Source organism: Anabrus simplex, chromosome 1, assembly GCF_040414725.1.
Source record: "Anabrus simplex isolate iqAnaSimp1 chromosome 1, ASM4041472v1, whole genome shotgun sequence".
Classification (NCBI taxonomy): domain Eukaryota; kingdom Metazoa; phylum Arthropoda; class Insecta; order Orthoptera; family Tettigoniidae; genus Anabrus; species Anabrus simplex.
In genome coordinates, this window is record NC_090265.1 from 1,036,472,274 (window position 1) to 1,036,497,458 (window position 25,185).

The 25,185-nt window shown below is 39.0% G+C and overlaps 1 protein-coding gene across 5 annotated transcripts in view; it reads left to right on the top strand.

The window, feature by feature from the left end:
- l(3)L1231 (lethal (3) L1231) overlaps positions 1-25,185 on the top strand; it is a 307,686-nt gene that overhangs the window by 53,465 nt on the left and 229,036 nt on the right. For all 5 annotated transcript variants that reach the window (XR_011017581.1, XM_068225344.1, XM_068225345.1 and 2 more), the window contains exon 4: positions 24,027-24,264. Coding sequence is in view for 4 of the 5 variants with exons in the window: in XM_068225344.1 (XP_068081445.1) it covers positions 24,027-24,264 (238 nt within the window). In the remaining variant the exon portion in view is untranslated. The remainder of the gene's footprint in view (positions 1-24,026; positions 24,265-25,185) is intronic.

The following is a 25,185-nucleotide window of genomic DNA, read 5'->3' on the forward strand; positions in this document are numbered from 1 at the left end:
TAACTCCAGAAAACTCTTCTTGTTTACACATACATTCAGTATTCAAGTATTATGGTATACTTTGTCAGATTTAGGCAGCCTATTATTGTAGGAAGTACAAGTAAACATGTAGTTCGACCTCATGCCGATAGATAAAGCCGTGTACCTACATCATCATAGCGAATGAAACAATAAATTTGCTAAAAGAAATCTATTTTTCATTAAAAAGTACGAAAGTCATGGTCGAGAGGAATTCATTGTATTTTTCTTGTAAAGTAGACACAGCAATCTATAACTGGTAAAAATTTCAGCTGTTGGAACTTTACCGTTTTCTCAATATCATTGTGAATGACAGCCAGAATTAGGCACTTTATATATATGCCCAGGTAGATATTTTTATTCTACAATGCCCTAACAGAATGAAAACTGCCGGTAATTAATGGATATCGAAAGGAATACACACCAATTACACAATTCAAAACTGCATTTAAGCCTATCCTAATTACAACAACAGAATTCTAGTAAGAGCTAAGTTTCTAGAGAGATATTTCTCTTACTACACAAATATTTCACAATAATAAAAGAAACACACTACTTTATAATAAAATGACGGCACTACAATAGTTTTAAACTGCATTCAGACATATCCTAATTACAATATTATTTCTAAGCACAAACAGAAATGAAAATTGCAGTTAAAATTTGAAATTCCCAAGAGCTACTCAAGGATTACTAACAAAGCTAAATGCATAGACAGATTATTATTATTATTTTACCCCACTATGCTCTAATAGAAATGAAAACTGCTGTTTCATATTACAAGGGAAAAAATTAAATGGATCCTCCTAATTCAGTACAAAACATAATTCCGTCATTAGATGGAGCAGTCGCTTAAGTGCGGCCAATATCCAGTAATCAGGAGATAGTGGGTTCGAGCCCCACTGTCGGCAGCCCCAAAGATGGTTTTCCGTAGTTTCCCATTTTCACACCAGGCAAATAGTAAGTTATGATCTTATGAACGTGCGACAGTTTAGGCTAGATCTATGTGTTTATACAATTTGCTTCATTGTGTGTATTTCATCCAATCTTTTTCAGACAGAAAGAGGACTGTCAAATCCAAGAATGCTCCTAGAGAGCCAAGTTTTCCGTACCATTATAAGTGTCCTTATTGTGTTTTGTATATATTTTCAATCCAGTACATGTAATTCTAGTGTTCCGTGTTCTATGAACACAAGACTGTTAGAGCCAGAACTGGGAACTTTCTAAGCTCCAAGTTCTCCGTGCCAAGTGTATGTTGCATTTCAAGGTAATATCTATTAACTCAATGATGTATTTCCATGCAACCACCTATAAGCACATGGATTTTTCATTATGATGATTGTTATCAGATTCCCCTTAATTTAATTTTCACCAAGAACTGATGATGACTCCATGGGAGTCGAAACCGGTCTTCTTATAATTTAATATATTGTTGCAATATGTTGAATGGTGGAACATCCCTCAAACTCTACACCAGGCAAATGCTGGGGCTGTACCTGAATTAAGGCCATAGCCGCTCCCCTCCAATTCCTAGGCCTTACGTATCCCATCATTGCCATTAGACCTATCTGTGTTGGTGCGACGTAAAGCAAATAGCAAAAAAAAAAAAAATAGATGGAGCAATAAAATTCAAACATGTTCCGACTCATTTGAGCCATCTTCAGTGAAGTAAGGGGGGGTTAAAGCAATCTACATAATACAAGCTAAAAATGTGCTAATAAATGGAACAAATGAAAAACAAAAGAGACGTTTGATTAAATGCTCATATATCAAAAGGACTACCATACACAAGGATACACGCGAATATAGTGGGAAGATACTATCTAATATATCTGCACTACAGTTCTTAACTGAAATGTGGTTATGTGATTATTACAGCTGGTAGATTAGATTACTATAATTTTCCCCACTACGCGGGTCAAAGTTTAAAACTGTCCTTAAATGTAACTGTGGGTGTGACATTGTGGTGGTATCAAAATGTCTAAATCAAATAGAAACTGTTGTGCAGTGAACTGCCATAGTACACAAAGAAATACGCATGGAAAAGAAATTACATTTCACACATTTCCTGGTCGTCCATAGGAATCGGGCAAATGCAAGAAGTGAATTTCGGCTGTGGGAAGGATAAAGTAAGTACAGTAGGCTACCTTATTTCATTTGTGGCATAAATCACACTTTTCAAACATACCACGTGTGCCAAGTCAAGAACACGTTAATATAAGTACACTTTGAAATAGTACATTTCATTTCAATTATGCATTGCAGCAGGTTCGTATGTTTACAGTCATGTCCTTCCATGTGCACATGTCTTGACTACGCCAAATAATAATAATAATAATAATAATAATAATAATAATAATGTTTCCCTCCATTTCAGTGCAGATGGAACTCCATCGGAACCCACCAAATGCTCCGTCATTTGCATTGAATATTTTGTTGGAGGAAAGCCAAGTAACATTGAAAATCATCCATCATATATACCATCTGTGTTTCATGAGAGCTAAAAGGAGAAACCGAAAAGAGAATGTGATGTATCCCGGTTTTAAGAGCGAGTAAATGAATGAAATGCTCAAATATGCATACGTCTTCTAATCAGGAAACTCATGAATTTATTGTGAAAAATGAGTGTGTGAAAAACTACAAAAGTCGATGCAAGCAGCATTTGAGACTGCAGCAACGACTTTCGAATTCACTTGCGTTTTTAGTGGGAATGATGTAGGCACACAGTGCTTCTCAAGCACAGTACCTTCAAGTATTTCAGAAAAGGTGGATAGAAGTTGTGGTCCCAACAACCCCCCCCGGTCATGGACATGCGCAGAGGATTTCATGGATACCAGAGCAAAAAAAAGTGAGGCACAGTTGAAGGATTTAACAAGTGTTTCATTTGAAACATTCAATATTTTACTTTCTTCCTTTGTTTCTAAAGTGTCTATAAATATAAGTAATAACGATGTATGTTTACAATTTTTAATGAAAATGAAATTGGACCTTTGCTTCCCCGGCAGTCATATTGGTGTACATCGGACTACTGCTGCGTGAATATTTTTTACTGCTCTCGGAGTAGTCAAGAAACGCACCTCTAATTTTGTTTTCTGGCCTAGCAAATTTCCGTGCAAAACACTTTGCCTCGTGCTTTTAAAACACTTTATCCTGACGCACGAGTTATAATAGATTGCACAGAAATGAAATCTGAAACGCCAGCAAGAATAGATGAGAGATGTTACATGTAATCTTCGTACAAGTCGTGTTATACATTTAAATTTTTTATTAGCTGTGGCCCCAAACGGAACGATTGTTTTTGTTTCCCCTTATTATGGTGAAAGAACTAGTGATACTTTTATTGTTAACAATTCAGGCTTCCTAAATATTTTGAGAGAAGGGGACGTTATATTAGCAGACATTTGGCATTAAAACAGAGTCACCTCATTCTTTGCTTGTTATGCCACCTTTCCTTCCCAATGGGAGATTTACAGAAGATGAAGTGTTACAAACTCAGAGTGTAGCAAGTGTGCGAATTCATGTTGAAAGATGCATACAGAGGGTGAACATTTTCAAAATCTTGAAAAATATTCCTAATAATTTGTTTCCATATATCAGCAACATTGTTCACGTAGCTTGTGTGCTAGCAAATTTCTTGCTACTAATAATAAAGAACGTAGAACTGTAAACCCTGCACATAATCCACTCGTATAAATGTATCTTATCACAACTTCGCTTAGCAACATGACGAGTTATCTTATTCCAACTGAATTCCTGTTTATTTGCTTACTGGATGCTGCCTGTCAATAGCTTGTCAAAAGCACAGTCAATTTCACCAGAAATCTCACTCGCGAAATTTGAGTTTTCACAGATTCATAGATATGAGGTAATTACAATATTGTTATTAATTTTGCCCTGTGACAACAATATCAGGTTTAAATGTATTTTTATATGTACAGCATTACAACTTCCATAGTATTACTTCATATTTATCTTGACGACAAGATGCAACAATATTTTTTTGCCGTAACTATGAAGCAAGTCTTCCAGCGGAACGCACTTTCACCGTATTAATTCTTGGAACTCCGCCAGAGCGCTCTGTTACTGGTACCGTGCACGCTCCCTATATTCTCTTCAACTACTTCCTTTTAAAATCAAAGTTTACAGGCATATCATGTTATTTATTAGATGAATTATTATTACCTTCATGATAGTTTGAATGGATCATCATCATCATCATCATCATTTCCCTTTATCCAGCTGTAGCCGGGTAGGGGCAAATATGGTTCCTCTCCACTTTCTTCGGTCTTTCCACCACTCCTCCTCCAACACTGTGTCCCAGTCCAGGTTTCTTTCTATAATGCTGCGTTGGATGGTATCCTTCCATCTCAATCGTGGTCGTCCACGGCCTCTCCTTCCTTGGATTTGCATTTCCATCACCTTTTTTGGCATTCTTTCGTCGCTCATTCGCTTTATGTGCCCAAACCATCTTAGTCGGCTCTTCTCTATTCTATCATTCATTTTTTCCACTCCAATTTATTCCCGGATTTTCTCGTTCCTTATTTTGTCTCGTCTACTCTTCTGTATCATACTCCTCAAGAATTTCATTTCGCCTGCCTGTATTCGACTCTCATCCTTCTTTGTCATTGTCCAAGTTTCTGCTCCGTAAGTTGTTATGGGTACGTAATACATCTTGTACATAGTATCCTGTGCTTCCATTGGCACATCTTTGTCCCATAACATATTTCTTACACTATGATAGAAACAACTTCCAGCTTGAATCCTTTTACTAATCTCAGCATCCAGTCGAGCATTCTCCATTAATTCACTCCCCAGGTATTTAAACGTTTCCACTACTTCCAGGGGCTTGTCTGCAAGTCTAATCTGACCTTTCCCTTCTTTCTCCCCTCTCGTCATAACAAGAGTTTTACTCTTTTCTACACTTATTTTCAATCCACATTCTTCAATCTTCCCATTCACCACATTCAACTGTTCTTGAACCTTCCTGTCGTCTTCTCCCCAAATCACAATATCATCTGCAAATAACATCATGTTCATTTCTCTTCCTCTATATTTTTGCTGTTCTCATGATGTCATCCATTACTATTGTAAACAGGATTGGTGATAGAACACTTCCCTGTCTCAGCCCACTAGTTATTTTGAACCAACTTGTCCTGCCAACTTGTGTTTGCACGCAACTACAACATTCCTTATACAATGCCATGATCATTTTTATTAATCCCTGTCCAATTCCTTTTTGCACCAGACTGTCCCAAACTTTCGTCCTAGGGACACTGTCATATGCCTTTTCAATGTCAATGAATGTCATCACCAAATCATTCCCGTACTCCCAATGCTTTTCCATTAGTTGTCTCATAATGAAAATGGGCTCTATTGTTGATCTTCCACTTCTGAAACCAAACTGATTTTCCTGTATCTGCTTCTCAACCCTCAACCTTATTCTACTTTCCAGTATTCTTTCCATTATCTTAGCAACATGGGATATTAGAGTAATTCCCCTGTAGTTCTTCAAAACTTTCTTATCACCTTTCTTGAAAATTGGGATGATTATTCCTTTTTGCCAATCGTCAGGGACCTCCTTATTCTCCCAGAGATTCCTGAGAACCCGATATGTCCACTGCAGGCCTACAGCTCCAGCTGCCTTTATCATCTCCACTGAAATTTCATCTATTCCAGCAGCTTTTCCATTCTTCATCTTTCTTACTGCCATTTCAATTTCATTCATTGTAATTTCTTTATCCATTTCTTCGTCAATGGATATCTATACAAAATACGTCTCTTGTCTGCACGAATGTAAAAGCTGTGGAATTTACAACTCCTTATAATAACATGCTTTTGTAAGTATTATACCAATGAACCTACAGATATTTAAATTTAAAAAAAAGTTAATATCTATATATATAAAATAAGAGTTTTGTCTGTACATTGCTCAGAATTTGGAAAGAATTGTATTTCTGTATCGGTCATGTCCATAGCAACAAGGAAATGCACTTTTTACTTTTCTGTAATTTCTGTGTGTCTGGTGGTGATTGGTGGTGATTATTATTTTAAGAGGAAGTACAACTAGGCAACCATCCTCTATATAACACTAATCAGAGGGAAAAATGGAAGGGGTCCAACACTTCGAAAAATGAAGATATCGGCCAAAGGAAGACAAGGGCCACGAAGGACGTGAAAATGAAAGACTCCCTAGCCCTCGCAAACCTAATAGCGTCGGGGTCGGAAAAGAAGAAGAGTTGACCAAGGGAGGTCAGATAGGATAGATGAAGGTGAGGAGCCTGGCACAAGTAAGTGGAAGCAATGCCAGACTCAGCTGAGGGTCCCGTGGTTGCCAACCCACGCTCCAAAGTTCGGAGCCCCTGAGGCCCCTTTTAGTCGCCTCTTACGACAGGCAGGGGATACCGTGGGTGTTATTCTACCGCCCCCACCCACAGGGGGATTCTGTCTGTCTGTGTCTGTCTTTCTGTCTGTCTGTCTGTCTGTCTGTCTGTCTGTCTGTCTGTCTGTCTGTCTGTCTGTCTGTCTGTCTGTCTATCTGTCTGTCTGTCACAAGAAAACGGCTGAAGAGAATTTAATGAAAATCGGTATGTGAAGTTGGGGGATGAGCCCCTACAATCTAGGCTATAAATCATTTTACTCACGCTGAGTGAAATGGTAGTTTAGGGGAAGGCCTAAAATTTAACCATCAAATATTTTTATTATTAGTGGTCCTATCGATAAATACTACATAACTAAAGTTATACAGAATTAAATTTCTGATCATTTATGTCATACATTGTTACCTCACCGGCTTTGATAACACAGATATTCATGAATGTGTATTTTTGTTGGCAAGTCCATATCAACCCCGAGCCACGAGAAAATGGGTTAACAGAATTTAATGAAAGTTGGTATATAGAGTCGAGGAATAAGAAACTACAGTCTCTATAAACATTTTTATGCCCCCTGTATGAAATTGTAGTTTAGGGGAAGACGCCTAACATTTAATTTTTAAATACCTATGTTATTGGTGCTAACGAAAAGTACTACATAACAAAAGTTATAGAGAATACAATTTCCGACCATTTATGTTTTATTCAATTTTATCGTACCCACTATGATAAGAGTGGTATTTCAGAGTTGGAAGAAAACTAAATGTGAAGGCCTACAATATTGAAAGCGCGTAACATTGATCAACAATAACATTACTACATTGATCATTGTTTGTTGTGGTGGGCATTGTGTCTTCTGTTGCCACAAATCTACGATAGTTAGGATGAAAATTGCCTTATGTTGCACCGACACAGATAGGTCTTATGGCGACGATGGGATAGGAAAGGGCTAGGAGTGTGAAGGAAGCGGCCTTGACCTTAATTAAGATACAGCCCCAGCATTTGCCTGGTATGAAAATGGGAAGCCATGGAATACCTTCTTCAGGGTTGCCGACAGTGGGGTTCGAATCCACCAGATGCAAGCTCAAATCTGCGCGCCCCTAACCACACGGCTAACTCGCTCGGTCGTACCGAGTGTAACAGCCTGCCTGAATATTAGCGGGAAGTAGCTGGGGAGTTGGATAACTTTCTTCTTTAGCATGCTATTCCTCTGGTTCATAAATTTCTGATACTACTGGTACATAACACACTGGTTCATCATAGCATTTGAGCTGTTCAATCCGTACTCTGAGGCACTGATTGGTATAAGCAGTTTGCATATTTAAGAGAATTATGGCAGAGGAGTGATAACGGATGTCTGTGTCCTGGCCATTCCAGCTCTGGAACTTTGGACTGTTAGATCGGCACCGTAGTACTGTTCATTAAAAGTGAGAAAATGTGCGGTTTTTCATTTGATCGAGTATTTTATACGATAACATTGTCCGCTCCATGGCTAAATGGTTAGCGTGCTGGTCTTTGGTCCAGAAGTCCCAGGTTCGATTCCCGGCTGGGTCGGTGATTTTAAACTTAAAAGGTTAATCCCCTTGGCTCGGAGACTGGGTGTTCGTGCTGTCCCCAACATCCCTGCAACTCACACACCACACATAACACTATCCTCCACCACAATAACACGCAGTTGCTTACAGATGGCAGATGCTGCCCACCCTCTTCGGAGGGTCTGCCACACAAAATTATTATTATTATTATTATTATTATTATTATTATTATTATTATTATTATTATTATTATTATTATTATTACATCGCTACTTTCCTACTGACGTTTTTGTAATGGTCTTTACTGAGCTCGATAGCTGCAGTCGCTTAAGTGCGACCAGTATCCAGTGTTCGGGAGATAGTAGGTTCGAACCCCACTGTCGGCAGCCCTGAAAATGGTTTTCCGTGGTTTCCCATTTTCACACCAGGCAAATGGTGGGGCTGTACCTTAATTAAGGCCACGGCCGCTTTCTTCCCACTCCTAGCCCTTTCCTGTCCCATCGTCGCCATAAGACGTATCTGTGTCGGTGCGACGTAAAGCAACTAGCAAAAGTAATGGCCTTTGTTTACTTCAGTTAGGAAAACCACAAGGTCAGTCTATCTGAGAATCCCGTAGCGAAGCGCTGGTACATCAGCTAGTTATTTCCTAAAAGTTAAATTTGAAACAAAGTCCACCTAGCGAGCCTACTTAACCTAGAACACGTAATCTACCGAACACCAACTGAACTATTTGATATAAAATTTAAATAAATGTTACATACATACATACATACATACATACATACATTATCATTATAGATTGTTATGCCTTTCAGCGTTCAGTCTGCAAGCCTCTTGTGAATTTACTGAACGTCACCACAATCCTCTATTTGCAACTAGTGCTGTGGCCTCATTTAGTTCTATACCTCTTATCTTTAAATCGTTAGAAACTGAGTCTAACCATCGTCGTCTTGGTCTACCTCTACTTCTCTTACCCTCCAGAAAGGAGGCCATTATTCTCCTAGGTAACCTATCCTCTTCCATTTGCCTCACGTGACCCCACCGCCAATACCAGTTTATGCGTACAGCTTCATCCATAGAGTTCATTCCTAAATGAGCCTTTATCTCCTCGTTCTGAGTACCCTCCTGCCACTCTTCCCACCTGTTTGTACCAGGAATCATTCTTGCTATTTTCATGCCTGTTACTTCTAACTTATGAATAAGATATCCTGAGGCCACCCAGCTTTCGCTCCCGTAAAGTAAAGTTGGTCTGAAAACAGACGGATGTAAAGATAGTTTCTTGTGGGAACTGACTTCCTTCTTACAGAATACTGTTTATCGCAACTGCGAGCTCACTGTATTAACTTTACTACACCTTAATCCAATCTCACTTACTATACACTGACTGAGCAAATGTCATGGGATAGCGGAGCATTGATGCGCAGGTGTGTTGTCTGCGCACCATACGCCTCCTGTGCCAGCGGCAGTTGTATAGGAGACCTTGTGAGCAGTAGCTGTACATGTGACAGGTGTAACATGGAACGTCGTCGTGAGCTGACACCATCCGAACGGATTATGGTGGTCGGTGCCCGACGGATGGGAGGTGTGATTTCGGAAGTGGTGTGAGAATTCGGCTTCACACGATCAACCGTGTCCAGGGTGTATCGTGAATGGTTGAATGCGGGTGTCACCATCCGCAACAGACGAACGACCGGCCGTCCAGCCACCCTCGATGACCGTGACCGGCGACATCCGAGACGGATTGTCAATAGTGACAGACGGGCAACTGTGCAACAAATCACGGCTTAATTCAACAAAGGCCATGCTAAACAAGTCTCCCAGTGGACAATCCGTAGGAACATAGGTTCTATGGGGAATGGGAGCCGGTGCCGCACATGGGTGCCACTGTTAACCCAATGTCATCGGGCACGACGACGCGCATTTGTCGCAAATCACCAGGCATGGACACTGGAACAAAGGCGTAACATGATATGGTTGGACGAATCACGATTTCAACTGCACCATGCCGATGGGAGGCACCGTGTATGACGCAGATCACATGAAGCGATGGATCCCGCCTGCCTCGAAGGTGTGGTCCAGGGTGCTGGTGTCTCTGTTATGGTCTGGGGTGTATTCCCTGGTATGGAATGGACCCCCTAGTTGTTCTGGAAGAGACTTTGAATGGTGCGCGGTATGTTGAGCTGCTCGGAGACCTTCTCCACCCATTTTTGGCCTTCCAGCGCCCAGACAGTTCTGCGGTGTTTCAAGATGATAACGTGCTACCACATCGCTCCCACATCACCTGGGAATGGTTCCAGGAACATGCAGTGGAGGTCCAACGACTGCCATGGCCACCCAGGAGCCCAGATATGAACCCTGTAGACCATATCTGTGATTTAAATCTAAGAATTTCATTTTTGTCCGTATTGAACTGAGAACGTAAGATAGGAAACTTAAAAGGGTCCACCTTTTCAATACAAATAAATGTTATAAGTTTATTTACAACATATATTTTCACTTGGAACTAGTTTTGACGCTGTTTGGCGTCATCTTCAGCCAAAATGTGGGAAATAGTCATGGGCGTAAGCATGCAGACATTTACATTATACAAGATGTTAAATCAGTGTGATTAAATAAGAGACATGAAATAGTGAATTACAATGTCAGTTTACAAAATGTTCATGAAGGGTGAGTCAAAATTGTATAAACATGAGTTAGGACTCAAAAACATAATCACTTAAAAATCATATAAACCGCAACAAAACCACGCGGAAGTTCGAGATGAAATTGGCATTGGAGATTCAAATTATTTCAGACACTCTTCCATTGAATGTTGCCTGCCGCGAGTGTAGTACAAAACATAGGTTAGATTTCAACAAGCAAATCGTCTCAAAAATGCAAATAACATTTTAAAAATATTTTGGGTTGAGATAAAATTTGGCAGTTAGGGATTGAAATCACTTATTCACTAAGCGTCAATTCAAAACCAGCTGTGAAGGGTGAGACAAAATTGCACAAGCGTGAGTTTGGACTCGATAAATGCAAAACCTGAAACACATGCAACACGCTCGAAACTGTAGGTTCACGATGAATTTGGCACATAAAGGTCTCGTTCACTCATTCATTGAATGTCACTGGTGCGAGTGTAGTTCAAATACGAGTTCGGATTTAACAGAATCAAGCCTCTTAAAATTGCACATGACATCGGAACACGTGGTGCGAGACGAACTTTGCAGTAAAGGTTCGAATTTGTAGATATTCAGTAATGCCACTTCAAAACAGTCCATGAAGGAAAGCTATAACTCTCACGAGTTAGGAATCATTAAATACTAATTTCAAATACATATAATATATTCAAATTTTTTGTAAGTACAAGGTGAAATTGGCAGTTAAAGAATTAAAATTTGTAGATACTTCTTTGTCAGATGCCATATAGGTCAAGCGCAGCATAAGTATGAGACAAGGCTCAACATATCCAAACTTGTACAAATGCATATAACATATCTAAATCCAAGTGTGAGATGAACAGGGTAGTTAAAGAATCACATTTGTTGAGGGTGTAGTAAACATATTCAGCTCGACAAGAATACAAAATTCGAATTATGTAAGACGTTCCTCTGAGAGCTTAGAAGTTGACTGTGCTAATATTTGTGGTCTATGGTTGCAACGTTACGTGTAGGGTGGGGGCAAGGACCTAAGGCGGTAAAGCTATGGCGCGAGATAAAGAGGAACAGAGCACGGTGGATAGTTTAGGTCGGGGGAATGGCCATTGTTGGATTAGGAGGGGAGAGGGAAGGTGGAGGAGCGGTAGGGTAGGAGGAGTGGACGGATGGGGACTATGGAGGGTGATGCGGTGAAAGTGTGCGGCGTGACAAAGTATTATGCATAATGTGAAAGACAGATCTGTTTTTCGGAATATTCCTGAATTTGTACAAGTTTGGATATGTTGAGCCCTGTCTCAATCTTACGCTGCACTTGACCTATATGGCATCTGACGAAGAAGTATCTACAAATTTTAATTCTTTAACTGCCAATTTCACCTTGTACTTACGAAAAATTTGAATATGTTATGTGTATTTGAAATTAGTATTTAATGATTCCTAACTCGTGTGAGTTATAGCTTTCCTTCATGGACTGTTTTGAAGTGGCATTACTGAATATCTACAAATTCGAACCTTTACTGCCAAGTTCGTCTCGCACCATGTGTTCAGATGTCGTGCAATTTTAAGAGGCTTGATTCTGTTAAATCCGAACTCGTATTTGAACTACACTCGCACCAGTGACATTCAATGAATGAGTGAACGCAGACCTTTATGTACCAAATTCATCGTGAACCTACAGTTTCGAGTGTGTTGCATGTGTTTCAGGTTTTGCATTTATCGAGTCCAAACTCTTGCTTGTGCAGTTTTGTCTCACCCTTCACAGCTGGTTTTGAATTGACGCTTAGTGAATAAGTGATTTCAATCCCTAACTGCCAAATTTCATCTCAACCCAAAATATTTTTAAAATGTTATTTGCATTTTTGAGACGATTGTGTTTGTTGAAATCTAACCTATGTTTTGTACTACACTCGCGGCAGGCAACATTCAATGGAAGAGTGTCTGAAATAATTTGAATCTCCAATGCCAATTTCATCTCAAACTTCCGCGTGGTTTTGTTGCGGTTTATATGTTTTTTAAGTGATTATGTTTTTGAGCCCTAACTCATGTTTATACAATTTTGACTCACCCTTCATGACCATTTTGTAAACCGACATTGTAATTCACTATTTCATGTCTCTTATTTAATCACACTGATTTAACATCTTGTATAATGTAAATGTCTGCATGCTTACGCCTATGCCTATTTCCCACATTTTGGCTGAAGATATATGTTGTAAATAAACTGATAACATTTATTTGTATTGAAAAGGTGGGCCCTTTTAAGTTTCCCATCCTACATATCTGCGATGTCCTGGAACGGAGGCTCTGTGCCATGGATCCTGCACCCATGAACAGACCAGCATTGCCAGCCGCTCTGCAAACGATTTGGTGTCAGCTGCGTCCAGAGGACTACCAGGGACTTGTCGACTCACTTCCACGGCATCTCACTGAAGTTCACTGGGCCAGAGGAGCCCCACACGCTATTAGGTGACTATCCGACGACATTTGCTAAGTCAGTGTATTACCATCCTGGGAGAACACACAATCTAAATACTTGAAATTATTGACCTGTTCTAGCTTTGTATCACCAATCTGACATTCAATTCTGTTGAATTTCTTACCTACTGACATCAATTTAGTCTTCGAAAGGCTAATTTCCATACTATACTCATTGGACCTAATTTCAAGTTGCAAGATATTAGACTGCAGGCTTTTGGCACAATCTGCCATTGAAATCAAGTCGTCAGCATAGGCCAGACTGCTTACTACATTTCCACCTAACTGAATCCCTCCTTGCCATTTTATACCTTTCAGCAGATGATCCATGTAAACTACAAACAGCAAAGGTGAAAGATTACAGCCTTATCTAACCCCTGTAAGTACCTTGAACCAAGAACTCAATCTACCATCAATTCTCACTGAAGCCCAATTGTCAACATAAATGCCTTTGATTGATTTTAATAATCTACCTTTAATTGCATAGTCCCTCAGTATGACGAACATCTTTTCCCTCGGTAGCCTGTCATATGCCTTCTCTAGATCTACTAAACATAAACAGAGCTGCCTATTCCACTCGTAGCATTTTTCAATTACCTGGCACATACTGAAAATCTGATCCTGACAGCCTCTCTGTGGTCTGAAACCACACTGATTTTCATCCAAATTCTTCTCAAGGACTGATCGCACCATCCCTTCCAAGATGCCAGTGAATACTTTGCCTGGTATGCTAATCAATGAGATACCTCAATAGTTGTTGCAATCCTTCCTGTTCCCATGCTTATAGATAGGTGCAGTTACTGCTTTTGTCCAATCTGAAGGTACCTTACCAACACTCCATGCTAATCTTACTACTCTATGAAGCCATTTCATCCCTGCCTTCCCACTATACTTCACCATTTCAGATCTAATTTCATCTATTCCTGCTGCTTTATGACAATGGAGTTTAATCACCATTCTTTCCACTTCCTCAAGCGTGATTTCATCAACATCATTTTACTCCTCCCCATAAGCTTGGTTGTTCGTAACACCACCAGGAAGATTTCCCTTTACGTCGAGATTTTCAAAAGATTTCCTAGGATCTATTATGAGTTCACCCAAATTACGCAAAACACTGTTCATTTCCTTTTTCCCTCCCTTCGTAAAATTCTTAATTACTGTCCAGATAGGATTCCCTGTTGCTTGACCTAGCCTTTCCAGGTTATTACCAAAATCTTCCCATGACTTCTTTTTGGATTCAACAACTATTTGTTTTGCTTTGTTTCTTTCATCTATGTACAACTCCCTGTTTATCTTGGCTCTTTTTGGAGCTATTTCTGATAGGCCTTCTTTTTACGTTTACAAGCTGTTCTCACTTCATCATTCCACCAAGATGTTTGCTTTTTCCCATCTTTACACACAGTTGTTTCTAGACATTCCCTTGCTGTTTCTACTACAGCATTCCTGTATGCCATCCATTCTCTTTCTCTATCCTGAACCCGCTTAATGTCTACTGTTTGAAACTTCTCACTAATCCTATCCATGTACTTCTGTCTAATTTCCTCATCCTGGAGATTTTCTACCGTTATTCGTTTGCTGACAGATTTCACTTTCTCTACCCTAGGCCTAGAGATACTTTGTTCACTACAAATCAGATAGTGGTCTGTATCATCGAAAAATCCTCAGAAAACTTGTACATCCCTAACAGATTTCCTGAATTCGAAGTCAGTTAAGATATAGTCTATTTTGGATATGGTACCCATAGCCTCCCATGTGTAGCGGTGAATAGCCTTATGCTTGAAGAATGTATTTGTAACTGCTAAACCCATACTAGCACAGAAGGACGCATACGCTTCCCATTCGCATTAGCTTCCATATCTTCCCCACATTTACCAATCTCCCTTTCATATCCTTCAGTTCTATTGCCAACTCTCGCATTGAAATCGCCCATTAGCACTATTCTATCCTTGCTGTTCACCGTGACCACGATGTCACTCATGCTTCATAAAACTTGTCAACTTCATCCTCATCGTAATCTATAATCTTCATTTCCGTATTGACAATTGCACAATTAAAAATAGGAGATGATTTCCACCAATCAATACTTATTTATTGTATATATTAAACTACAGGACCGGTTTCGACCTCATATTCAAGGTCATCTTCAGCTGAACCATACATACATATTTATATAATGAAGCTTTGATTAAGATTGTGGTGTTGAAGGAATGCCATATGATGATGATGATGTACATTTAGTTACATACAAATGGGACACGTCTTAGCATGAACTGGCGTATATGTCATTCTGTACAATATTGCAACTGTATGTCTAAAATGTTGAAAGTCTTAAAACTAGTGTATAAAGCACGTCTTTTCCTAAACTAACTTATATATATGTACAAGATAAAAACAATATATAAAAACACTTCATGCATATGAACATTCGTTCTTGCTTGGTGGTCAATACATCGACTAACTTCTGTATTTAAGTCTTATTCACAGTTGTACACTTCAGCTGCTATTCTTAGAGTTTGTAAAATTGCATGGATAAAAGTTTCGTCTTCCTGTGCGTATGTGAGATAAAACACTTTCAATTTTAAAAAGGTGCCAAATGTATGGATGAAATTCAAGTAAAATATGTTCAGCTCTGCTGTGTGTGTTGCCCTTTTTATCAGAACCAATTCATGTTGTCTTTTTGGCGTCCGTAAATTTGGATGACATTGGTTTCAAAGTAGTGGCTCCTTTCCCATTTGTAGCTGTGCAGTGTTATGTTTATTGTTGTTGGTGTAGCTGAGTTGTGTTTGACATGCGAGCTTGTAATGTACTACCACTAGTTTTAAGACCTTCAACATTTTAGACATACAGTTGCAATATTGTACAGAATGACATATACGCCAGTTCATGCGACGTGCCCCATTTGTATGTAACTAAATGTACATCATCATCATCATATGGCATTCCTTCAACACCACAGTCTTAATCAAAGCTTCATTATATAAATATGTATGTATGGTTCAGCTGAAGATGACCTTGAATATGAGGTCGAAACCGGTCCTGTAGTTTAATATATACAATAAATAAGTATTGATTGGTGGAAATCCTCTCCTATTTTTAATTCATCCTCATCTGCGCCCTCACATGGTGAATGCACTTAGACTGTTCTCGTCCTAATTCCTCCAACTGACAATTTACCCACATAAATCACTCATTTACATGCCTAATAGAAACTATGTTGCGTGCAATGGTATTCCTGATAAACAGCCCTACCCCTATACCTGCCCTTCCCTTTCTAACACCCGTCAAGTACACCTTATAATCTCCTATCTCTTCCTCGTTATCTCCCCTTACCCGAATATTACTTACTCCTAGCACATCCAGATGCATCTTCTTTGCTGACTCAGCCAGTTCTACTTTCTTTCTTCCATAAACCCCATTATTATTGATAGCTCCCCATCGAATTCCATTTCATTCTCCAAGTTGTTTCCAAAGAGTCCCTTGCCTGTCAAATGAGAGTGGGACTCCATTACTCCCATAGGTCCGAGGCTTGCTTAAAATGTTCTGAGCTCAGTAAATTCATGAAGCAGGATGCTACCCTACTTACCCTACTTACACATAGTCCAAGTGAGGATCTCTCCTCTAACGGGGTATGGAGCACGGTGGATTGTATAGTCCTATCCGCCTGAGCACAAGGAGGGCCACGACTTAGAATATGTCCGAGATGCCCACTCCCATTCCATAACAACTGGTATCCCGACTCTCAGGACCACTTACTAGGCCTCAGCCATTGCCCATGGTTCACAAAGTAGGACATGATTACAGTAACCCACAACATGAATATTGCTACTCTTAATTTTTACCAATAAGCACTAAACATCAGTATATAAGTAGCACTAAATGGATCACACACATAAAATATTAATCAATTTAAATAGATTTTAACTACCTTACTACTACGATAATGCAAGAGCACACTCAACAGCCGACCATTCATAAACACATCCAACAATTCTTTATGGCTCTGGGTAAGAAAGAAAAATGGGCAGGTATGAAAACAAGATTCTCTCCCAACTGTATGCAGACAGAATATTTTGAACTGTTTCTATTGATGCAGCATCACTATAGTCCAATTATTTAACAATCTTGTTGACATTCTATGTACTGATCATAATTTTTAAAAAAGTTATCTTGTTCGCTGACCATATTGCTTGACCTCCTGTGGGTGAGGGACCCAGATGAAGAATACACCCTCTGTGTCCCCTGCCTGTCTTAAGAGGTGACTAAAAGGGGTGACCAAGGGATGATTGAATTAGAACCATGAGACTACTTGTAATTAGTATCATCACGCAGGGTTGCATTTACTTGCAAGTGCTACCACTATGTTAGGTACAAAATAGTTTTGTTGTTAGTAGCTTCATTGTGTGAATCAGGAGGGGGGTCTTACAGTACCTGTGATTCGTACCCCTATATGATCGACACCATGGGATGAGCGACACCGGGTCCTTATAGTAAGAAATGCCTGTCCATAGAGACTAAGATACAACACTATAAAACCATAACTTACGCTTTTGAAACCCTATCTCTAATTAAAAATGAAAGAATAACTAATCAGCTCCTCAAAACTGAGAGAAGAATCATCAGAACTTGCATAATAAAAAAAAATACCAGTCAAAGGAGTCTGGAGAATCCTTCCTGATGTAACTATCTATCGAGAGATTGACCCAGTCACCTGCACAATAGAGAAAAAATCTCATTTCCTTCACATCTATTAAATTTCCTTTGTAAAGTTTCTTTCACATCTGCCAGGAAACTGGATTTTATGACACCTAGTGATGAGATCTCTTGGAAAAAAGATAGAACATTGGCGACACAAAACTCAGCAAGATCTCAAATGCATTTGGCCTTGAAATAGCAGATGCAAGAACAAAAGTAAAATTAATGCCCCTCTTAAGACTCTCATATTTTTGGCAGAAATGGCACATAGAAGAACTATGGCAATTTCAGATGAAATGAGAAAATTTCTAATGGAACAAATTGGCCAGATCACAAGAACCAAACAGTACAACCTTCAAAGTGAAGGTAAATGTGGAATGACTCAAGTGTTCTAATGTGGCCAAATCAAGTTAGTAATAATAATGATAATAATAATAATAAAAAGACTAACTGCCTGTATTCATTTATTAATTATGATTACGGTAAATGAATACTTCCTCTCCCCAGTTGGTGGTCATTCGTGACTGGGAGAGAGGAATATTCCATTCATTCATTCATTCATTCACTCAGCTTTAGTATTAAAATGTATTATTGTATACTACATAACTGATGTGTTCTATCTGTAGGGTAGTAATATTTATTTTATAAATTTTATTTCAGACCATCAGTATGGTTCTGTATCACTTCTCTTTTGCAATATGTCATTTATTATTTCGTTTTTCCCATTTTTGCAATATGCCATCTATTATTTCCTTTTTTCCCATTATTTTCTAGAGAAGACACTCTTAATACTCGCTACTTATTCATCCTGTAGGTGTTGTTTCTGTTGATATGTGTCATTCTGTATTTCATTGTTGAAATTGAAATTTTTTTTTATACTCTTCACCTCCGTTTTCATACTTGTCTTTAATAATATCAAACAGTGTTACCACAAAGGATTTCGTATTTCATTTCATGAATTCCATAACTTCCGAGAATTTTGACCATATACTCTGCAATGTTTTGATGATGTCTAGGCGTAGAATATATACAACATAACTTGCTCTTGGAAAGTTAAGATAAAATAACCCATACAGGACCAGATAACTATATTTTGCCGATGGCTACACTAGCAGGTGATAATTCGTCATTGAAATAAACTTCAAACATTTTAAGATAGTTCTTTTTTTATTTTATTTAAAATCTCTTTTTTTGCATTTTGTGTAGAAAAGGATAGTTTTCTTAGTATTTTCCAGATAAACCTATCAAGATCTTCATTAAAACTAATGTTATAGATCTTTGAAAGCAGAATTTCAAAATACATCGTGATCTTTTCACCATGCTGTTTTGTAAATTGCTGGTTTCTTTTGGGCATACCCTCCTCTATATGCATGTCCAGTCCCAACAGGGTTAAAGAAGTGGAAGAGTTAGAGGAAAGGAAGAATTATATTGGTAAGAAAACAACTGAGGATTGTATTGATTTTTCTTAGAAAATTAAGATAAAATTCTAGAGCATTGGAATATATGAAATGGAGAGTAAGTAGACAGGTTAAAACCAGTGATTATGCAGTTGCTGACAAGTATGTTTTAATGTGGTTTAAACAATTGTACTATCATGCTGCACTTGTGTGCTTTTCTAATCCAAGATAGAATTGTTGTTGTTGTTGTTTGAGTCATCAGTCCATAGACTGGTTTGATGCAGCTCTCCATGCCACCCTATCCTGTGCTAACCTTTTCATTTCTACGTAACTATTGCATCCTACATCTGCTCTAATCTGTTTGTCATATTCATACCTTGGTCTACCCCTACCGTTCTTGCCACCTACACTTCCTTCAAAAACCAACTGAACAAGTCCTGGGTGTCTTAAGATGTGTCCTACCATTCTATCTCTTCTTCTCGTCAAATTTAGCCAAATCGATCTCCTCTCACCAATTCGATTCAGTATCTCTTCATTCGTGATTCGATCTATCCATCTCACCTTCAGCATTCTTCTATAACACCACATTTCAAAAGCTTCTATTCTCTTTCTTTCTGAGCTAGTTATCGTCCATGTTTCACTTCCATACAATGCCACGCTCCACACAAAAGTCTTCAAAAACATCTTTCTAATTCCAATATCCAAGTTTGAAGTGAGCAAATTTCTTTTCTTGACGAAGCTCTTCCTTGCTTGTGCTAGTCTGCATTTTATGTCCTCCTTACTTCTGCCATCGTTAGTTATTTTACTACCCAAGTAACAATATTCATCTACTTCCTTTAAGACTTCGTTTCCTAATCTAATATTTCCTATATCACCTGCCTTCGTTCGACTGCACTCCATTACTTTTGTTTTGGACTTATTTATTTTCATCTTGTACTCCTTACCTAAGACTTCATCCATACCATTCAGCAACTTCTCGAGATCTTCTGCAGTCTCAGATAAAATAACAATATCATCGGCAAATCTCAAGGTTTTGATTTCCTCTCCTTGGACTGTGATTCCCTTTCCAAATTTCTCTTTGATTTCCTTTACAGCCTGTTCTATGTAAACATTGAAAAGGAGAGGGGACAAACTGCAGCCTTGCCTCACTCCTTTCTGGATTGCTGCTTCTTTTTCAAAGCCCTCGATTCTTATCACTGCAGACTGATTTTTATACAGGTTGTAGATAATTCTTCGTTCTCGGTATCTGATCCCTATCATCTTCAGAATCATAAATAGCCTGGTTCAATCAACATTATCGAATGCCTTTTCTAGATCTACGAATGCCATGTACGTGGGCTTCTCCTTCTTGATTCGATCCTCTAAGATCAGACGTAAAGTCAGGATTGCTTCACGTGTTCCTACATTTCTTCTGAAGCCAAATTGATCTTCCCCCAACTCAGCTTCAACTTCTTTTTCCGTTCTTCTGTAAATAATACGTGTTAAAATTTTGCAGGCATGAGATACTAAACTAATAGTGCGGTAGTTTTCACACCTGTCACCACCGGCTTTCTTGGGAATAGGTATAACAACATTCTGCCGAAAATCGGATGGGACTTCTCCTGTCTCATACATCTTGCACACTAAATGAAATAACCTTACCATGCTGGTTTCTCCTAAGGCAGTCAGTAATTCAGAGGGAATATCATCAATTCCAGGTGCCTTGTTCCTATTTAGGTCACTCACAGCTCTGTCAAACTCTGACCTCAAAATTGGGTCTCCCATTTCATCAGCATCAACAGCCTCTTCATGTTCCAGAACGAAATTATCTACATCGTTACCTTGATACAACTGTTGGATATGCTCCTGCCATCTTTCTGCTTTGTCTTCTTTCCCTAGACGTGGCTTTCCATCTGAGCTCTTAATATTCATGCACGTAGATTTCCTTTCTCCAAAGGTTTCCTTGATTTTCCTGTATGCAGCATCTACCTTTCCCAGGACCATACAGCCTTCGACATCCTTGCACTTCTCCTTCAGCCATTCTTCCTTAGCTACCTTGCACTTTCTATCCACTTGATTCTTTAATCGCCTGTATTCTTTTCTGCCCTCTTCATTTCTAGCATTCTTGTATTTTCGTCGTTCATCAATCAGGTCTAGTATCTCCTGAGTTATCCACTGATTCTTAGTTGATCTTTTCTTCCTTCCTAACATTTCTTCAGCAGCCCTACTGACTTCATTTTTCATGACTCTCCACTCTTCCTCTACTGTGTTTCTTCCGGCCTTTTCATTTAGTCCTTGTGCAACATGTTCCTTGAAACGATCCATCACACTCTTTTCTTTCAACCTGTCTAGATCCCATCTTTTTGCATTCTTTCCTTTCTTCAATTTCTTCAACTTCAGATGGCATTTCATGACCAACAAGTTGTGGTCAGAGTCCACGTCTGCTCCTGGGAAAGTTTTGCAATCCAACACCTGGTTTCTGAATCTCTGCCTAATCATAATGAAGTCTATTTGATACCTTCCAGTGTCTCCAGGTCTCGTCCACGTATACAGCCGTCGTTTGTGGTGTTTGAACCAAGTATTGGCGAGGACTAAATTATGGTCAGTGCAGAATTCAACCAGCCGACTTCCTCTTTCGTTCCTTTGTCCCAATCCAAATTCTCCTACTGTGCTACCTTCTCTTCCTTGGCCTACCACTGCGTTCCAGTCTCCCATCACAATTAGATTCTCGTCACCTTTGACATATTGTATTAAATCTTCTATCTCCTCATATATTCTTTCAATTTCTTCATCATCCGCTGAACTAGTAGGCATATAGACCTGTACTATTGTGGTGGGCACTGGTTTGGTGTCTATCTTGGCGTCAATAATTCTTTCACTATGCTGGTCGTAGTAGCTTATCCGCTGCCCTATTTTCTTATTCATTATTAAACCAACTCCTGCATTACCCTTGTTTGATTTCGTGTTGATAATTCGGTAGTCGCCTGACCAAAAATCCTGTTCTTCCTGCCAACGTACTTCACTTATACCAACTACATCTAACTTTAGCCTATCCATCTCCCTTTTCAGATTCTCTAACCTACCACAACGGTTCAAACTCCTAACATTCCACGCTCCGACTCACAGAATGTCAGTATCCATCTTCCTGATGATCGCCCCCTCTCGTGTAGTCCCCACCCGGAGATCCGAATGGGGGACTAGTTTACCTCCGGAATATTTTACCCGGGAGGAAGCCATCATCAGTACATCTTTCATACAGAGAGAGCTGCATGTCCTCGGGAGGTGGTTACGGCTGTAGTTTCCCGTTGCTTTCAGCCGTGTAGCAGTATCAACACAGCTAAGCCATGTTGAGTATTATTACAAGGCCGTATCAGTCAATCATCTAGACTGCCGCCCTTGCAACAACCGAAAGGCTGCTACCCCCCTTTCGATGAACCATTCGTTAGTCTGGTCTCTCAACAGATACCCATCCGATATGGTTGCACCTGCGGCTCGGCTATCTGCATCATTGGGACACGCAAGCCTCCCCACCGCGGCAAGGTCACATGGTTCGCAGAGGAGGAAGATAGAATTATTGCAGATAATTTGAGAGTTACAGATTTTAAGCAAAGGTTTTATATTTTTAATTATCATCATCATCATCGCCTTCTTTATAATTGTATTATGCATCTAATATGTTGTATACGTGTTGAAGAAATATGCAGAACTCTTCTAGATAAGAAACAACAACAACTACAACATAATCAACCTGTAAACTTGTTTTTGTAAATTGTGTACTGTAGTATTGTTGAAATTGATTATTTCCTTTGTACCAGCTGGCAAAATATGTAACTTATAATGAAGGTTAATTTTTTAATTTGGAAGATTTAAAAAAAAGTTGTAGTCCTTTGGGCTTTGAATTAGAATTGCTATGTTCAAGGCATACACTTCAGTAACAGCTGATCAATGTCGGTAAAGTAATATTATTTTGTATATTGATGTAATTTTTTTTTCAGAAAATATATTCATATTGTAAATAGAAATCATTTGAAATGAGGTAGTTTTTGTTAGTACAATTTGGCAACCAGCATTGTCTGTTAAGTCAACGCAAAACTGGTTGGATCCTAAAATTCCACCGCCAAAGGTTACAGGGAAACAGAAAAAAACCATGACAGCACTAAAATGAGGCGTACTAGATAAGATGAAGAGTGAGGTAGTTTGCCATTGTTGTCCTCACTGGGCCAGAAATAACTATTGTAGCATGACTGACCTTACGAATAGCACTTTTTATAACATGCAGGCATACTAGTTGTGCTCCGAATGGCATTACCTAGCACCATCCATACCTCATCAGCTTCTATACAGTCACAACCATAAATGGAAGTGAGACTTCAGTGGAAGCTACATTTTTCTCTGACCTGTGCCAAGAGACGGATGAAAATATACTTCATCCATCAGAAAAAGCAACAGGCAACTAGCATTATGGTGTATAAAAAATTTTCCGACAGTTCTCATTATGTTTTGCATCTTGTGGTGGTGGTGGTGGTGGTGGTGGTGGTGGTGTTGGAAAGAAATGTTTCTATCCATTGGTTTCAGGCACCGTAAGTGCACAGAACTCTTGACCAGTGTGTCCCAAGTTCTTGAAGTAAACCCAGTATACAGATATCTAATTAAACCATCATCATTTGTAACTCAGAACTTATTACTTTAAAAATTACATGTATATGTCAGCAAGTGCATTTTGCCATAAAGCCCCAGTCAAAACCCAAAATGAACCAGAGTTTTCTAGCATCCTCAGAAATACTTTGGATAAGCTGACACCTTTATTTTAATATTAATGACTTCAAACTCTGATACTGGTCTGGTACAGGTTATATATGCTGTCTATTTTAATTATCATCATTTTAATATGTCTAATTAATTTTTTATTCTTTGAAGGTCCAAATTAACAATGCTGGTGAAGCGAGTATGTAGTTACCGGAAAGGAGAGTCAGATGCGTGCTCTAACCTAGCATTACCTTGTACTCAACACTGTGTGCGACATATAATGTATAATGTTGACCAGCTTTTATTTGAGCACTGCACTGCAAAGTTCTCAGACAATACCCAGTGCTGTGTACCTGTGTTTGATATCTGCCATGAATTGCCTCTCTGTTTGGAGCATGCCAGAAAGAGGGTAAGTGTTCCTTATTATTATGATAAACTATGATTTTAAGTTTCATTCTCAAATCAAGCATAAACACTGACTTTCTTATTGTGTGATATTTATGCATTGTTAAATGATAGCATTACCATTGTGATGTAAGTACGGATGGAGAGAAAAAAGCAACTCTAACATTCAACTTAGTTTTAGCTGTGAGAAGCATATTTTTTGTAAAGGCCCAATTGGTATCTGTTCGGTCAGGTGTAACTATTGTATAATTGTAGTATCTGTATTTGTCCATCCAAATACATTATATGGCCGAAAGTCTCCGGACACCTCTTATTGTTACAAGTGATAAATATAATTCTTGATCCGTATTGACGATATTTGATTGAAATAATAACAATAAGTAAATCAGGTGCCTGATTTTATTTCAAGGTTAAACCCATGGCTAATGATGCCTATATGTGAGGCGAAACATGTACCATTTTAATTAATGTCAATGTAATTTAACAAAGACAAGATTTATTGTGTTGATTAGGTGGACAAATTAATAAATTCACTTATTATTTCAATCACCTCTTATTGTTCGTTCCAGAGAAGCCAGCTATTTACTGTAACTAATAGTATGTAAAGAGACCTTTTGCTACTATAGCAAGGCAAAAGTAATCTCCATGCAGGTCATGAAGGCCCTTGGAGGAGTGGAAAGGGGTAGAAGGAAAAGGCTGCTTTGCTCCCAGGAATTAACCTGGTACTCATTTGTGGTGTAGGTTGAGCAAACCTCAGGACCATATGCACCTCCAGGAGTGGAAATCTTGTTACCTAAATTTTTAGACTTTCTGACTGGGAATCAAACTCACATCCTTCCGGGTGAACCGAGCATGCTTGTACCACCTCGACCAGGTAGCCCCTTCTTTTGCTACTATTACAGTGTTTAATCTTCGCGGAAGTCTT